This window comes from Hyperolius riggenbachi, chromosome 5, assembly GCF_040937935.1.
Source record: "Hyperolius riggenbachi isolate aHypRig1 chromosome 5, aHypRig1.pri, whole genome shotgun sequence".
Taxonomy (NCBI): domain Eukaryota; kingdom Metazoa; phylum Chordata; class Amphibia; order Anura; family Hyperoliidae; genus Hyperolius; species Hyperolius riggenbachi.
In genome coordinates, this window is record NC_090650.1 from 353,862,081 (window position 1) to 353,881,280 (window position 19,200).

The 19,200-nt window shown below is 46.2% G+C and overlaps 1 protein-coding gene across 4 annotated transcripts in view; it reads left to right on the plus strand.

The window, feature by feature from the left end:
* The window catches only part of DNAJC5B (DnaJ heat shock protein family (Hsp40) member C5 beta), a 346,166-nt gene extending 345,314 nt beyond the window's left edge, over nt 1–852 (plus strand). For all 4 annotated transcript variants that reach the window (XM_068237446.1, XM_068237445.1, XM_068237448.1 and 1 more), the window contains one exon: nt 684–852. In XM_068237446.1, coding sequence (XP_068093547.1) covers nt 684–778 — 95 coding nt within the window. In that variant the 3' untranslated portion in view covers nt 779–852. The remainder of the gene's footprint in view (nt 1–683) is intronic.
* Nucleotides 853–19,200: the final 18,348 nt, after the last annotated feature.

Genomic DNA, 19,200 nt, shown 5'->3' on the forward strand with positions numbered 1-19,200 from the left:
CTTGTATTGTTGGCCCTTATGAAAGTAGCAGAAGGTAGCTCATGTGTTAATATCTGCTTGAAATTAGAGCTCAGGGTGCAGAGTTGCCCAAGACAGTGAGTTTTAGGATTTGAGATTATTTGGGATATTTTCTACATTGATGGTAACTATGAGTGGGGGAGACAGGTGGAAATATCACAATCTTCATTTTGTTCATGTTAAGGAAACGGGATGACATGAATGTAGAGACAGCAGATAGACAGTAGTCAGTCAGGGACTTCAGATAATAGTGTAGAGAGGTCAGGGGAAAATAAATAGATTTGGGTGTCATCAGCCTAGAGACAATTGAAAACCAAAAGAGCTTATTATGGGCTGTGCCACACTGCCGAGCACTTTTCAATGTGTTTTTATTTTTAAAAACACGCTCCTATTGACTAAAATTGCTGCAATTGCGACCCTTCACAAAAAAAATTGCAATCGCAGCCATTTTGCTGTGATTTTACAGTGATTTTAATGCGGGTCAATGGAAGCATATTTTTAAAAATGAAAATGGATCAAAAAGCATTTGGCGGTGTGGCACAGCCCTAAGATGTGGAGTAACATCCACCACAGCACTCAGAGCCACGTTTAGTGAATGACAATACTTCTTAATTGCTTAATACAGTATAGAGTCACTCCAAATAACGTATTATTTTTTTTCTTAGATGGCCATACTCCAATTGTGATGCAGCCAACAAACGCAAATGAGAAAACACAACTGATCGGAGACAGTCGTCGCACTTATCAAACAGACTCATAAACCACTGAAATCAGGAGTCCAACTATTCCACCATTTTACTATAAGCCTAGCAATAAAAAGAAACACTTAATTTATCTCCATAGGTATTTATTTGCATATGTCAGTTCTGGATATTTCCTAGCAAACACACCTGAATCCATATTAAAGAAAACTTTAATGACCGTTTACAGTGTTTAAGATTTCAATTGCATTTCTAAATGAAAACTGAAGTTATATGATGGCTGCCATCTTTATTCTGATTTCAAAATTAAACTTGTTTAGTTGTCATTCTGATCTTTCTGAGTCAGTGACCCAGTCTGTCTATGTTGATTAGGTATACTGAATAATTGCGGCAGCCCCCTGTGTTTACTGCAGTAACACAGCGCTTGATCAAGCCATTGCTCGTTCCCTGCAAATCGCGTCTCTTGCGAGATCATGCCATATGGCATGACTAAGGAACAAGAGAGCCACTCTACAGCCACCATCCTGCATTAGCCGGTTTCAGAGTGGTTAAGCTGAATAGTCACCTGACGACCCAGGAAGATTGATCCCAGCGACGTCCCCCGATGACGAGGACTCCCGATCCATCATCCTGCAGGCTCATAATAGTGCATGGCAATATTAAAGTTACTACGCTATAAGCGCAGGCCTGTACTGTACAAATGACAGAGAATATTTCCTTATGTTGGAACAAACACAGTTACCTACCTGACCTCATTGCAAAACCAACCAGCCTATAAATATCACACTTATCTCTAGTAAAAGCAAGAAGTTTTAAATCAGGATGATACCATTTATTGGCTAACTAAAAATGAATAAAATAAGCAAGCTTTCGGCCTTGCAGCCTTCGTCTGGCTTATATCCTGTTAGTTTGCAAACTGGTGGTACAGACAGCTTATATACATGCAACATCAAAAGGGAAAACAGATATTTTTTTCAAGCATAAATACATGTCATTAAGATGCCTTAATTCACACAGACCATCGACCTGGGGTTAGAGGTTGTAAGCCAAGATAAGAATCCTTGTTTACTCCCTGCTCACATACCTGGGAGTTGGGCTGACACAGAGGTATCGTAAATTCTTAGTTCACAAGTTCAGCTACAATGGCTGAGAAAAGTTCAAATGTCATCAGTCTTATACCAATATAGAAAGTTGTTGTCCTTATTCAAACCGTTCTGCACAGCTTTGAACCAATTTATAAATTTTGTTTCTGCTATTAATCGATCATTTGACGTTTTGAAGCCACCCTTCAGGGCAGTGACACGAAGATCATCCATGCTGTGTCCGTTACACCGAAAGTGTGTAGCAACTTGGAGCCCAGATTTGGTATCTTTAATAGTGTGCCTGTGTCCATTCATACGTTTGCGCAGAGTTTGTCCAGTTTCTCCCACGTACATAACATTGGGGCATTTAGCACACATGATCAGATACACCAGATTGGTGGAACCACAGGAAAATGTACCTTGTACTCTGTACTCCTGTTGTGAACCTGGTATCGTTACCCTGTCAGTGGAGTAAATGTGTCCGCAGGTCCCACATATTTTTTGTCGGCAGGGTGATGTTCCATTTTGTTGAGGCCTATTCAAAGAACTCCTGACAATCATCTGTTTTAGATTGTGTGGTTGCCGATATGACAAGAGTGGAGGTTTAGGGAATATCGTTCTCAGTCTGTGATCCTTGTGTAAAATGGGATGTAGTTCCTTAGCAATCCTCCTTAAGATTTCCAGGTGTGGGTTGTAGGTGACAACCAAAGGGACACGTTCCTCTTTCTGGTTATCTCTAGTAATTTCGGGTTTTTTTTTTCCGATTTTAGATCTATCCCCAATCTCTTTTTTTAAGATTAAGGAATAAAAAATTTTTTTTTTATTTATCAGGATATACTTTTAATCCAACAAAATATTTCAGTCTAATTGCTACTGTCTTCAAATACTCAATAATATCCCTGCAGGTTAGCCCATTATTATTATTATTATTTAGTATTTGCCGTATTTTTCGGAATATAAGACGCAAGTTTTATCCCCCAAAAATAGGAAGAAAAAGTGCCTGCGTCTTATATTCCAAAGGCAGGGAATCCCCGACTTCAGAACCGCCTGCCGATGCCAACCGCCGATCCGCCGCATTGTCAGGGACTCCCTGCCTTGTCCCCCTGTGTGGTCTGCCGGTCCGCTCCCCCGGTAACAATCACTGCAGAGCAACTCACCTTTCTATGGATTCCAGCGCTGTGTGGTCTGCTGTGTGGTCCTCCGCCTCCAGCATGTCAGCTACACCTGTAAATGAAAAGTTAGCGCAGAGACACTCACCTACTCAGCGGCAGCCGCTGCGGTGGCAGCACGATCTGCAGACATCTATCCCGGGAGGCTTCCCCTAGTGACGGCTCCTGCTAATGACTCATTGAGTCATGGGGAATGACTCATTGAATCATTAACAGGAGCCGTCACTAGGGGGATCACGCAGCTTCCCCTAGAGACGGCTCCTGTGAATGATTCAATGAGTCATTCCCCATGACTCAATGAGTCATTAGCAGGAGCCGTCACTAGGAGGAAGCCTCCCGGGACGAGATGTCTGCAGATCGTGCTGCCACCGCCGCGGCTGCCACCGAGTAGGTGAGCAGACATCTCGGCCTCCCGGGACCGAGATGTCTGCAGATCGTGCCGCCGCCGCTGAGTAGGTGAGTGTCTCTGCGCTAACTTTTCATTTACAGGTGTAGCTGACATGCTGGAGGCGGAGGACCACACAGCAGACTACACAGCGCTGGAATCCATAGAAAGGTGAGTTGCTCTGCAGTTATTGTTACCGGGGGAGAGCTCGACATGGGGGGGGGGGGACAGAGGACAGGATGAGGACTGGGGGGGCACACACATGGACATGCACAGGAGGGGGCACACACAGGACGACAGGAGGGGGACACAGGGACTGGAGGACCACACAGGGGGGTGAAGGGGACACAGAAACACACACAAGGGGGGCAAGAGGGGACACAGACACACACAGGGGGACAGGAGTGGACACAAGGGGCCTGGAGGACCACAGAGGGGGGCTGGAGGAGACACACAGGACATGAGGGGACACATGGGGCAAGAGGATCACGCAAGGTGGCAGGAAGGGATGCCACACACAGGGGGACAGAAAGGGACACATAGTGGACACAAGGGGACAATGGGGAGAACATGTACTGTGCAATACGCCCCTGGAATATGGACGCACCAGGTTTAGTATATACTGTATACATTTTTTCCCCAGATTTTTGCCCTCTAAACCTAGGTGAGTCTTATATTCCAGAGCGTCTTATATTCCGAAAAATACGGTATATAGCACCAACATATTACGCAGCGCTGTACAGTGTATATATATATCTTGTCACTAACTGTCCCTCAAAGGAGCTCACAATCTAATCCCTACCATTGCCATATGTCTATAGTATGTAGTGTAAGTACTGTAGTCTATGGCCAATTTTTTTAGGGGAGCCAATTAACTTATCTGTATGTTTTTGGAATGTGGGAGGAAACCTGAGTGCCCGGAGGAAACCCACGCAGACACGGAGAGAACATACAAACTCTTTGCAGATAATGCCCTGGCTGGGATTCGAACCAGGGACCCAGTGCTGCAAGGCGAGAGAGTTAACCACTACGCCACCGCGCTGCCCATCCACATACTTGTAAGCCCCAACAGCTTCCTCTAAAGGCGGGGTTTTTAAACTCAAATACAACGTGGGTAAAAATTGTACACTGGGACCTAGTCGCAGGCCGACCTCAATCTCAACTGGGCTCCTTCCTCTCTTATAAAGTTCCCAGGGGTCTAATGGCCCCCTTTGAGCTCCTATACAGTTCCCTGGTGCTTCGTGGTCCCCTCCCTCCCCTATACAGTTCCCTAGTGTCTAGTGATCCTCCCTCCCCTGTACAGTTCCCTAGTGTCTAGAGGCCCCCTCCCATATACAGTTCCATAGTGTTTATTTATTTTGCCCATCTCCCCTATATGGCTTCTCATGTATTCTAGGGCTTCACATCTAGTATAGCTTCCCTGGTGGTCTAGAGTGGGCCAAACAATGCAAAGTGGGGAAACCGCTTGAGGGTCAAATTTGAGGGCTCTGAGGGCCAGATTTAGCCCATGGGCCAGAGTTTGACATGTATGCCCTAAGGGTACCCAATACCCATACATCTAGCGAATTTGGCGTACTATCGACCAATAGACAGATCCCTCTCTGATCAGATTAGATTGTCTATTGTCAATAAGACTGTCTATTGGTCGATAGTCTGTCAAAATCGTTAGATGCCCCAACTTTAATACTTTACCTGTCTGATGTCAGCTGCTGTGTCTGAACTCCTCTTGTGCATTGGCGCTCATTGTGGTTGCCAGTGTACTGCATGCCACACACGTGCCCCATGTGCAATGCATCAAACACCACATGGGGCATGTTGGCCCGAGTTTTTCCAGCATGTCCGATCGATACATGTGATCACTTTTGAGGCAGAAATTGGTTGCATAATAATTATCGAACTGGTTGGTCGATCGTTTGCAAAATCTACAGATGTATGGCCACTTTAAAACATTCAACAAAATAATGTGAACCACCAAAAAACTGATGTCCTGCTCTCAATGTCCACAAATCCACTCCATCCCCCCACCCCATCATGTTGATCACACAGATGATGTGTAGGGCTGCATTATGCATGTTACAAATTATGCTGTGGTTTATAGTTAGTTACCTCTCTGGGTGTCAGCCAGAGTCCCCACATATTCAGAATTTTGCAAGAGCTCTGGGACAGAAATTTTTGTCACTGTTTAAGAGCACTCACATGAAGATGCAGAGACTAACTGTGCTCTATATACAAGGTAACAGGGTGCACACATAACTCCAGTGAACCTAACTATCTAACTAACTAAATATATATGCACAATATACACATGGGAAATAAGTACAGAATATACACATCATAGAGTAAAGAACAACGTCATAGCAGAATGCAGAATATGGCAACAGGTAATGAGGTACAAGGGCAGATCAGGAATCCTGAGTGCCCAGAAACTCAGGGCTGACGGCACACATAGTTTTGGCAACTTGCAGGAGGAAGGGTAGTCCTTAAATAGGCAATGCCTAAGAACCAACAGGATGCAGCTGATTGTGTGATCCTGCAGAAGACACTTCTGTAAGTAACCACCCACAAGCAAGACAAGGCATAATAGATCTTTCCCAAAGTCAGTAGAAGGCCACCTGCTGGTGAACAACGGAAGTCCAGGACACTCAAAGTCAGGATAGAGTTCTGGGTAGCCAGAGTCAATATTACCAGAAGCAGGCAGAACGTGGCAGGACATAATTCCTACAGTGGGCCATCTGAACTGTAGATTTGAATGCACAGCACTTACCTGTTAACATTCCAGTGACTCAATCCTCCTTTAGCATTTCCATCTCCTTGGCTCACATGCAGTTTCATGTTTGATCACATGACCCAACAGTATGTAACGTCAATTCATACATGTCTGTGGGGCGAAAAAAGAGACTTGCTGAGTGAGGAGACAGCAGTGATGGAGGAGGAATTGCGTTACTGGAACCTAGACAGGTAAGTTATCATTTTAGCACACTCTTTTGCAGTTACTTTGCACAAGGGGCACATCTGGCCACCTAATATTATTTGAGTAGCACATCTGGCTACTTAGTAACTAAAGTCACTTCTAGCTACCTTACACTAACATGCTTTCAGGTTTATGCAAAAATCTGACCACACCATCCAACTCACATTTAGCAGGATTTTTTTTTAGCATCACCTACGTTGCAATTGCGTGTGGTCCGGTATTATTCATGGAGAGAACCCGAAGACAACAAAAGTTGCTTAGGTGATACCTTTAACCATACAAGATTTCTCTGTAAGCTTTGGAAACTTTAAAGAGACTCAGAGATGACGTATACTAAAGCTCAGTTTAGCCACGGTGTGCTCTGTTACCAGCCTCAGTCTATCCAGTCAGGGTCTACTGCGCATGCCCAGACCTCCCATGCATGACGTCACTGAGGCTGATAACAGAGCTCACTGCGGCTGAACGTCAGACCGCGGGAGGATGGCGTGGGACTTAGACGTGTTTTTGGGGCGGGAGGAAGCCCCGGATAAGTATCAGAGCTTTAGTATACGTCGTCTCTGAGTCTATTTAAAGTGGATCCGAGATAAACTTTTACTCATTGCATAATTGTGTTCCTTTCATATAGTTTATAGGGCATTCCTCAAGCCCAATACTTTTTTATTTTTTATTCTAATACTCTAATACCCTATAAACTAAACATCCCTCGGCCACAGCTTCTCCAGTGCCTTGGCACTCTCAGACCCATGTAGCAAGGGTTTATGGGAGCTCAGTCTGGGCAGGTGGAGGAGGAGTTACTAGCCAGAGATTTCAGAGGCAGAGGGGAGGAGGAGAGGGGAGTGAAGTTTTCACAGGCTGAGGGCTGGAGATGCAGATCAGCTTGCCTGTGTGTAATGATAACAAACAGAACATGGCTGCGCTCGTATCACAGGAAGACATAATCATATACTGTTGAAGCGGTTTGCAGCTAGATTTGCTGTGTAAACTATCTAGTTTTAGATAGGATATATAGACCAATTACTTGCAGGGCCAGATGTGTACTCTTTATTGCCCAAGGCCACTATCACCAGCCACCCCCCTCCCCCAGTATAGGTAGCCATATGACCCATCCCCCTTTCCCTCCAATATAAGTAGCCAGATTATTCCCTCAATCCCTGCCTCCCCTTCCCTCTCAGTATAGGTAGCCAGCTCACCTTCAAACTGCTGCAGCCATCAGTGTCACTCATTTCTCCACTCGACTCCAGGGCAGAAGCTTCCTCTTCCTTTCCATCTCCAATGCTGTCCAAGTCCATAGCCACCAGCCACAATGCAAACACAGAGAACAAGGTGGCTACTGCACAGGTGGGTAGCAGCAGAGTACCGCAGTCAGGTGCTCGCCTGATCTCCCTGCATTACAGCTTGCAAATGCTGCACCTGTTTAGTCTGCTGCTTTGTTGCCCTTGCTCCTGTGGTGCTCTAGGCCATGGTCTAAGTGGCCTTGGTCTAAATTCGGCCCTGGTTACTTGTTATAGTTAGTTTTTCATCTTTGATCCGCTTTAAGTTTCTCCTTCAGGCATGTTTCAGATCCGGGTCTGATCCAGCTCTAAAACATGCCTGAAGAAGAAAATTAAAGTTTCAAAAGCTTGCAGAGAAATCTTGTACAGTTAGTCATTACAGGTATCACCTAAACCAGGGGTCCCCAACCACCGGGCCGCGGCCCACTGCCGGTCCGTGGGCAGTTGCCAGCTGGGCCGCGGCGGGTCTGACCTCTCGCCCCTCCTCCCCCCGTGGCCGCCGCTCCTGTCATCTTATGAGCTGGCGGCCGCTTCCTGTCACTGATTCCCCGTAGCTGCTGTCCTCCGTATAGCATCTCCTATTACAGCAGCGCTTCCTGTGCGGCTGCTGTAAGGAGGGAAGGAGGCGGGGCAGCGGCTTCCTGTAGCGGCGTTCGCCGTTACCATGGGAACCGCTGCCCGCCTCCTTCCCTCCTTACAGCAGCCGTGCGACGCGCTGCTGTAAATAGAAGATGCTGTACGGAGGAGAGCGGCTACGGGAATCTGTGACAGGAAGCGGCCGCCAGCTCATAAGGTAACAGGAGCGGCGGCCGCGGGGCGGAGGGTGGCCTACACTGGGGCACATGGGGGGTTATACTGTGAGGCACATGGGGCGCTACACTGGGGCACTATTCTAGTTATACTGAGGCACTATTCTAGCTATACGGGGCACATGGGGCACTATTCTAGCTATACTGGGGCACTATTCTAGCTATACTGGGGCACATGGGGCACTATTCTAGCTATACTGGGGCACTATTCTAGCTATACTGGGGCACATGGGGCACTATTCTAGCTATACTGGGGCACTATACTAGCTATACTGGGGCACATGGGGCACTATACTAGCTATACTGGGGCACATGGGGCACTATACTAGCTATACTGGGGCACATGGGGCACTATTCTAGCTGCACATGGGGCACTATTCTAGCTATACTGGGGCACTATTCTAGCTATACTGGGGCACATGGGGCACTATTCTAGCTATACTGGAGCACATGGGGCACTATTCTAGCTATACTGGGGCACATGGGGCACTATTCTAGCTATACTGGGGCACATGGGGCACTATTCTAGCTATACTGGGGCACATGGGGCACTATTCTAGCTATACTGGGGCACTATTTTAGCTATACTGGGGCACTATACTAGCTATACTGGGGCACATGGGGCACTATTCTAGCTATACTGGGGCACATGGGGCACTATTCTAGCTATACTGGGGCACTATACTAGCTATACTGGGGCACATGGGGCACTATTCTAGCTATACTGGGGCACTATACTAGCTATACTGGGGCACACTGGGCACTATATTAGCTATACTGGGTCTCTATACTAGCTCCCTATACTGGGGCAACTGTGCCGCCGCGAATATCCACCCCCCCCCCCCCCCCCGCGGGCCCCAGAGAAAATTTTGGACGGTTACCGGTCCCCGGGCCGAAAAAGGTTGGGGACCCCTGACCTAAACAACTGTTGTTATGTCTTCGGATTCTGTGTTGCACTTGTGTTACAATAATACACACCCACACATACAGTACATGTATATATTAAGCAAGTGGCAGCTTAGTGGCAACATAATGAACAGGAACAAATGCCAGCATGTGGAGATATAACTCATTTACATGATGACTTTTATTGTTCCCGAAAGCAACCAAATGACACAATAAAAGTACAGTTGTTATGTTTTAAGCCTACAGAGACTTGCAAACATAAATCTCCTCTCAGCCAGACAGCCACTGATACTTGTAGATCCTTCAGAATTCATCAGTCCCTTTTGATAAATACCCTAATTTATATAACTATATATACTGTAGCTGACTAACACTCTCTACATTTCTTATGAAATGTTCAGTATCCATTCACTGAGTGGTGCTTTTCTCCTATTGTTGGAGTGCTCTTTTATCACCATGGTGTAGGTTATGCCATTCTTCTGATTTACCAGAATTTTACCAATTAGATACACATGTATTTTTCTACAAGCATCAAATTCCCATTGGCTATGCTGATTTGTGTGTATAATTAAGTAACTCATTATTTGCCTTTGAAAAAAAATATATTAAATTGTTTGGCTGCTTTGGGAAGAGGGGTGACTAATAGACCTCTGAGGAGGCCAGAGAAGGTTTCGGCATAACGGTCGTCAGGTGACCATGACCAAGCCCCCTGAAACCCCGTACCAGGGAGACAAATGGATCCCTTATAGTGCTCTGCTTTTTTAATGAATGGCTAAGGGCCTATTCACACTGAATGCTACAAAAAGGGGTGCATTTTAAAGAGAAACCGTAACCAAGAATTGAACTTCATACCAATCAGTAGCTGATACCTCCTTTCCCATGAGAAATCTATTTCTTTTTACAAACACATCATCAGGGGGCTCTGTATGGTGGATATTGTGGTGAAACCCCTCCTACAGGTGGTCCTGGCAGTTTCCTGTCTGTGAACCTTGCTGCATTGTGGGAAATAGCTGTTTACAGCTGTTTCCAACTGCCCAAAAAAGCAAGCAGTAGCTACTTCCAGTGCCATCACCTGCCAGCAGTAAAAATGTCACCGTGTGATAAATGTCAGAATGTAAATCAGGGAGAGGAAAGCTTTTACAATGGGCAAATGCTGACTAAATCATTTATACATAATTATTGTAAAAATTAAGCACTTTTTTTATTACATTATTTTCACTGGAGTTCCTCTTTAACTGATCATTTGTTCCATAGCATTGAATAAGCTTCAGTTAGAACTCATCTAATGTGAACTGGGCCATAGGGAAACATGGACAATACCTTGCTAATCAGTTGTTCAGTTATTACTAACAGCAACGGATTATGTGTGAATGGACCCTATGACTGCAAGCATTCCTTTAATTGTATCTCTAATGTATGGCTATTGTTCCGCTACAGCATGCATGTGCGCTCCTGAAGGTACCAATTTGTATTGTTTGCTATTCCAATCAGAGGCGTCTGAGCCATTAGGCAGCTATACATTCTTGCCTAGGGCGACAGGAGGAGGGAAGGGCGCTTCTGCACTGAGTAGTGAGAGAAGAAATGCCTCTCAGCTCACTCAGGTATCAGGTTACACAGCAGCAGCTAACAGCAGCGCCTGACTGGACTCATAATTGATTTACTGACTGATTCATTCATTTCCTTCAGCTCAATGATTCAAAGAACCACAGCAATGAATCAGTCAGTGAGAGAAGGCACTCATCCTAGTCAGGGATTCGAGTACAGCATCAGCTCCTTCCTGAGTCCTGAGTAGTGTTGGGCGAACAGTGTTCGCCACTGTTCGGGTTCTGCAGAACATCACCCTGTTCGGCCTTTTAAGTTCACCTGATGGTGTTCGGCCTTTTAAGTTCGGGTTCGCCCCGAACTACTAAATGGCCGCGAACAGGGCCGAACAGGGCCCCTGTTCGGCCGAATACTGCCCCCCTATGGGGTCGTAGGCATAAGGGGGGAGCATGCCCCGATCGCAGGGGGGGTCGGAAATTCCCCCCACCCCCTCCGCTAGCGCTCCCCCCTCTGCCCGCTTCCCCATACAAAAGTTTAATGAAGTAAAACAGTACCAGTCCGGTGCGGTGGTAGTGGCTGGGTGGCTGGCAGTGGGCGGCACTGTTTAGTGAGTGACTGAGGAGGAGGAGTCCGGAGAGTGACGCGTTGAGGGAGGCCGGGCAGCGGGCGGTTCAGCAGTAGTACGGCGGTACTGTTTTACTTCATTAAACTTTTGTATGGGGAAGCGGGCAGAGGGGGGAGCGCTAGCGGAGGGGGTGGGGGGAATTTCCGACCCCCCCCGCGATCGGGGCATGCTCCCCCCTTATGCCTGCGACCCCATAGGGCCCCCAAAAGCGGGATGTTCGGGGAGTTCGGGGTTCGGCCCGAACATGCCGAACATCGCGGCCATGTTCGGCGAACTTTCCCGAACCCGAACATCCAGGTGTTCGCCCAACACTAGTCCTGAGATTCATTCAGTCCCTCTCTCTCTGCTACTGGTAACTGCGTGGAAGTAGAGACTGTAGCAGCCAGGCATTGACTGCCCCCCAGGCCGCCTTTCATTCAGTGATTTAGGGTTGGTCCTGTGTCTGCTGTATTCAGGTTTGTTGTTGTAAGGCAATCTAAAACACTAGGCTAGCTGATAAAAGTGCAATTAGAGGGCAGGCAAGCTGGTAAATATGCACAGCATGATGCAGAGGAGGGTCCGTGGGAAAAAAATCTGTCTGGTCTCTCCCCATTGTTAAAATGACTGCATGTGCAGATAAGGTGTTAAACAGGTTGAAAAGTTTTGATAGTCCCTAGACTCCAGGAGGGCTGCTTGCTGACTTGTGTGGGAGACTGGCAGGGACAGCAGTCCTATTACCAGCAACTAGTCTCTGTGTAATGTGGAACTGCAATACAGATAAGCTCTCTGCTCCGTCTCAGGCTATTCTCAGTCTCACTCCACTCCTCCTATCTCTGGGCTAGTGCACGACAAAATCGCAATAGCAATTGCTAGCAATTCGCGAATGCGACTTTGTGAAGGGATTTTTGAAAGAATCGCTCCAATAAATGCTACCTGCAGCATGTTTGCGATTTTAAAAAATCACAACACTGCTGTGGGAACACCCTCATAGGGTAACATTAGCCCAGCACTTTTCAAATCACTGTAAATTTGAAAAGCGCTCTGAAGCACTCTTGGTGTGCACCAGCCTCCTTCACTCACCTTTGTTTCCCTCTTTCCCTAGTGCTGGCTGGCTGTGTCTTCTTGTCATACAGGAAAGCTAAATAAAAGTGCAATCCTGGTGAGGCAAATATCTTCTTCCCTCTCTTTCAGCTTTTCTCTCCTCATTATTTCTCTGCATAAGGGCTCAGACACACTATAAGGTAGTGAAAACCGGGATTAGTAGAGATGGTGGTGAAGGGGAGGACATAAGTAGGTGTATGTGGGGGGATTGGCCTTGAGGGAATTACAGTGACCATACTTCTGTTGACCTGACAGCCGATTGACCAACCGTTTTGATATTAGCAAATCGGATATAAAATTTTGGGTGAAAATTGGTTGAATGTGTCAATCTGAGATGTTGGGAAATCTTGGGCCAATGTGGTTGTCAGGTGCGATAATCATGGAGTGCCATAGCCACGAATTATAGACAAGACGGAAACCCCGGCCGTTGTCCCTCAAATTGTATTGTGCCCCCCCTGATGCCTGTACTTTTCCTGTCACACTGTTCACAGAGTGTCCTTGCTGTATTTCCGCATTGGCGCTCCACGTGATTACTGGCATATACGACATGGGGTGAGTGTGTGACATAATTTGGGCTGAGGCTGCCATGATAACGGGCCTCTAGTCTGTGTTTCCCCCCAGGCCAGAAGGTCCCAGTCCTCCCCTGGTAGCAGCATAGTGTGTGTGTGTGTGTGTGTGTGTGTGTGTGTGTGTGTGTGTGTGTGTGTGTGTGTGTGTGTGTGTGTGTGTGTGTGTGTGTGTGTGTGTGTGTGTGTGTGTGTGTGTGTGTGTGTGTGTATAGTGTATGTCTACTGTGTGCTGTGTATAGTGCTCTGTGTGTGTGTATAGTGTAGTGTGTGTGTATAGTGTGTGTACTGTTCGTGTCTAAAGGGTGTGTGTACTGTGTATAGTGTGTATGTTGTGTGCGGTGTGTGTGTGCGTGTATAGTGTGTGTGTACTGTGTGCGTGTGTGTACTGTGTGTGTGAGTGCATGCCGCAATAAGTATATTTTATGGTGAAACGCTCTGCTGCATTACAACTACTTTCTGGTGAACCCATGCCGCAATAAGTGTATTTTTTGGTGAAATGCTGCTGCATTATGATTTTCGGGGGTCTTGGGGGTGGGGTTCACCACAGGAGTGGTGTTCACCACGAGGGGTGGGGGGGGGTATGGGACTGGGGGCAATCACGGGTAGGGGGGTGGGGGCGCAACAGGATTTCTCGCCTGGAGTGACAAAATGGCTAGAGACGCCCCTGATTCCAATGTATAGCTTTTGCTTGCAATGGTGGATACAATATGCAATGGATTCTGAATTGATTTGACGCTAGTTGATGCTATAAAGCACTTTATTCCTTATACCTAGTGCCTGCCTTTTTTTCTCTAAAGTAACTGAGTTCATATTAAATTACAATTGGCAATTTAATTACACAAATTCCTCTTACAGCCAATATAGTTTTACAAGATTCCAGGAATATCCTAATTAGGATTAGTATTACGGATAGGTGTTTATTGAATGTTATTATTAATTTAAAAGGATGAGTACTTTTTATAGTCACTTTATTTATATCATTCTAATATAACAACTGAAAATGATAAGTAGAGGAAGTATTTCCTGCTACTACACTATTGCTAGATGACTATACAGTCATACATTTCCACACTCCCATTCTTGCGTAATCATGCAGACATACAGTAAAAGCTCACATTCTTTCTCTGGTGTTCCAGCTAGGAGTCGAGTCTGGAACTGAGATACGTTCTACGAAATATAACTTTAAAATTGAATTCTGGCCATGCAGCTGGTTACAAAACAGACATCCATATTGGACAGATTTACCTTGATACATGTTAAAATATAATATACAGTAAATCCTACATAATAATTGACAAGTGTCCCTGCGTACACCTGTTCCTGTGTCTGTGCTGAACTGCTCAGCGTATATGCGCACAGTTCAGCCAGCTCTAAAAGCTCTGTCCCTGTGGTTGCTAGGGCAACAGGGACGCCCAACGCAGAGCTGGGAGGATGATGCGGCTGTAGGAGGAGGACGGGGCAAGGGGGGGGGGGGGGGGGGAAAGGGGGTGGGGGGGTGGGGGGGGGGCAGGCGTATGTGTGCACGTCCGTGCACCACATGCAGCTTTTTTAGAGGACAGCCAGTGCGGGGCTTGCAGCCAGAGCCTAGTGCCCATTTTTAAATGGGCCTTAGGCCTAGTAAATTTATAATGCAACTGCTTTCTGCCCCATTTCTAACCTGCTAATCTAGCTCACCAACCCCACAATCCTCTCTATAGGTGTTCTCCTCTTCAAAGTAATTTGGCTTGCCTCTTCTAACTAACTGCCAACATATTTTTCACAGCATTCAGTCAAGAAAGGAGTACGGTAATTCTTCCATTCAAAGAGAAACTTTGATCTAAAAATAGGGTATTACCCTTTTTCAAAAGTCTCCAATACAATTTTTATTTATTTATTTATCAGACATCTTCAGTAGCACTTTACAAAGTGCATAGTCTTGTCCCTAGCTGTCCCTCAGGGGGGTCCACAATCCAATCCATGCCATAATCATATGTCCCTATTGCCATCAAAGGACAATTTTTGGGGGAAGCCAATTAACTTACCTGTGTGTTTTTGGAATGTGGTAGGAAAACCAGAGTGCCCAGAGGAAACCCCTGCAAATATTGGGTGAATATACAAAATTCATGCAGATAGCATGCAAGAGCACTATCCACTATGCCTCTCCATGCCGCACTACTCTTTTGTTTTTTCTACTGGATGAATCAGGGCCTTCTCTTGTGGTCCAGAGAACACTTTTATAGAGGAAATGCATATAAAATTTGATGGTTAAAAGATATTAAGAGGGAGATTAAAGGAATACTGTAGGGGGGTCAGGGGAAAAAAAGTTGAACTTACCTGGGGCTTCTAATGGTCCCCCACAGACATCCTGTGCCCACGCAGCCACTCACCGATGCTCCGGCCCCGCCTCCAGTTCACCTCTGGAATTTCAGACTTTAAAGTCTGAAAACCACTGCGCCTGCATTGCCGTGTCCTCGCACCCGCTGACGTCACCAGGTGCGTACTGCGCAGGCCTAGTATGGTCTGTGCCTGCGCAGTACGCTCCTGGTGACATCAGCGGGTGTGAGGACACGGCAATGCAGGTGCAGTGGTTTTCAGACTTTAAAGTCTAAAATTCCAGAAGTAAACTGGAGGCGGGGCCGAAGCATCGGTGAGTGGCTGCGTGGGCACAGGATGTCTTTGGGGGACCATTAGAAGCCCCAGTTAAGTTCAACTCATTTTCCCCTGACCCCCCTACAGTATTTCTTTAAATATTTAATCTCTATACATTCTAGTTTTCAAGTTCTGTACCTATGAAAAAAACACAATACTACTAACCTCCTTGAACAGCTCAAATAAATGCAGTCTTGAGCAATGCACTATGACTAGTTGGTTTTCATCATTAGCGTATCCAAAACAATCTAGGACGTTTCAACCAGCAGAATAAAGACAAAGACATTTCATCACTCCTACTGAACAACTATTTATATTCCAGTCAAACTTACTTTATTATGTTTTTGTACATACCATGACTTTTACTCTCTGTGTTTACAAAGAATACCAAAGAGGTGCAAGACACATACTGATTATCTAGGAAAACAATGAAGGAAGGTAGATGCAGGAAGCAGTTTGTGGTTTGGAGAGGTTGGCTGAGTTCTCTTTAAGCTTTAGGCAGATAGATTACAGTATTTTTATTGCCGCAACGTAAACACAAATGTTTTCCAGGAAATTCACGTTTGCTTTCCACTGAAAACAAATATTCAGTTGGAAGGGGATTTCACCCAAAGAAGCGCCACGGACTGTCTTAAGATTTCCTTAGTGCTATGGAGGCCATCAACTTTTGTGCCAGTTTGGCATTTTATACAGGGTCCAGAGAATCCTTAGTAGAGATGGACGGAAATGCAGATTTTCAATTCTGCAGAAATTCAGATTTCTGCCAATGCCAATTACCAATTCTGCAGATTTCCAATTTCCAATAAGTTTTTTTTTTCAGTCACCTTGGACCAACCAAGCTTTTATTTGCAAAAATAACAGTAATATATCATGACATACACATTAAAAAAGTTGAGCCCCTACTTTTATACAAGTGTTTTATTTTGGTAACTATGGAATGAGAGGTAAGGGATTAATTAATGGGGTATTTTACGTATTTTAATTTAATGTATTGTATGTAGGTGTAATTTTACTATTTGCCCACTAGCTGTCCCCCCACTTTATTCTTCCTGTGTACATAGAGGAAAAAATGTGTGTATGCATTACTTTCACTTTTGTCAATGACCATTGGCATCTCATTAAAGGGAAGGTTCAGGGACCGTTGAAAAAAAATAAAAATCTGCATCCACTTACCTGGGGCTTCCTCCAGCCCGTGGCAGGCAGGAGGTGCCCTCGGCGCCGCTCCGCAGGCTCCCGGTGGTCTCCGGTGGCCGACCCGACCTGGCCAGGCCGGCGGCCAGGTCGGGCTTCTTCTGCATTCCAAAATGCGCCTCACGGCGGCGCGCTGACGTCATCGGACGTCCTCCGGGCTGTACTGCGCAGGCTCAGTATGAACCTTCCCTTTAAGGCCAGTGATAATTGATCACAGGCACTTTGATTGGTGAATGGGAACTGTGTTTCCATTCACTGATCTGTGTACTAAATGGCAGCGACGAGAACGCACAAATGGTGATTGTGGCGAGGTACGTATATCTACATCCCTGGAACTAAGATGAAATCTCCGGGGGTGTAGATATTCTGTATTAAATTAATTTTAATAACCAGGCTTTTTTTTTTAAGTATTTTTTGCTGCTTGAAAGAGTTATTTTCAGGCATGCACGTGACAGCTTCTGTCTTGTCGGTACCTTGTCGGGAGTAAAGTAAACCTCACTGATAAGCAAATTACAGCCATTAAAGTTTTCCTGGCAGAATGCAACTTCTGATGGTGGGGAGAGATAGAAAAAGGTGAATAGTTGGTCAATGTATTTGAACTCTGGGACTCTTAATAGACTTTAAATGAGCAGAGACATTAAAACATTCAAGCTATTTTGTAAATGTTTAAATATAAAACAATTGGATGTCTAAAAAGGTAATTTTAGGAGTAGGAGGATAAATACAATTGTTTATCTCAGCAGTTTATTTTCACCTGAGATTCACTTCCCAACCTCCTAATGCCGATAGGCGTCGGAAAGGTGGCAGCCCCAGGACTGCCTAACTCCAATTGGTATCGAGTCCTGGGTCGGGGCTTTACATGGGATCGTGCTCGCCGATGCGTGCGCATCCCCGCTTGAGTCAATAGTCTCCGCTTTGTCAACAGTCTGTCAGCGCGCAGGGGCGCCGCCAGGCACCAAGCAGACCAAGCGGCCGCTTGAGGCCTCATGTTTCTAGGGGCCTCGGAAGCTCCGTGATGTCACACCAGGAGCGGACATACGGCCGTGCAGGCCGTGCTGTTGCACGATGGCCCCTCACCTTCCATTTCCCAAGGGGCCCATTAGGTATGCTGCTTTTTATTTTTTATTTTTTATTACAGCCCGGAGAGATGCCACAGCTACGAGTACTGTTTGGCCACACCCCTCTTTCCTCCTCCTCCTCCTCTCTGGCTGGTACTGAGAAAGACGTCAGACGTGTGCACTTTGACCTGACGTCTCTCTGCAAATACCAATGAGGCGGGAAACAGCTGAGAAGGAGAGGAGGCAGACGAGCTGACTGGAGATCCTGACCAGCCGAGATGTGCACGGCAGGCCCAGCGGCTCTTCGGACTAACCTCTGCCTTCCTGTCATATTGTGGAGAGCTGGCATGTTTATGTGTAGTCTGGGAGGGGGAGATGTGGACATGTCTGAGGGGATTTTTCTGCTGAAATGTTGCTAAAATTGCATTTGTTTTCTGCTGAAATGTGGCCCAAATTGCGTTTGTTTTCTGCTGACATGTTGCTTAAATTGCGTTTATTATCTGCTGAAATGTTGCCCAAATTGCGTTTGTTTTTTGCTGAAATGTTGCCCAAATTGCGTTTATTTTCTGCTGAAATGTTGCCCAAATTGCGTTTATTTTCAATGTCATGGCTTTTAACGCCGCAGGATAGGGCCACTTCTTGCAGTCCGCTTGGGGCCACAAAAACCTTAGCTGCACCCCTGGTCAGCGGCAATCACCCCTAGCAGACTGTTAGACGGCGAAAACGTTGTCTATTTACATAGCGCTGCAATCTACTCAAGCAGGCAGCCTGTTCCTCCTCTGTGGCCAGCCGCAGTGAGTGTCCTGGGTGGAAAATGGACAAGAGGTGCCTCTGGTCGGTACTCGTGTGCCAGTGACGTCATGAAGCATTTCGGCATAGCCACACCTTTGTCAGACTTGACAAAGGCGTAGATACGCTGAAATGGGTTGTGACATCACTGGCACATGAGGCCAGACAATGTCATGGCATATACAACAAATTTTGATTTCGTTAATCACCTCCCGACGTCTAGCGCCGATGGGCGGTGGGAGCGTGGCTGCTGGGGGACCGCCTAACTCTTATTGGCAGGGATTAGCTGGGAACGAGCGCTGTAAAAAGAGCAGGGATGCGGCGATCACCCTGCCAGCTGTGATCGGAGCTGGCCAGCTGTAAAATTGAAAACAAAAAACACAATAAACATGTACTGCACTGAGGT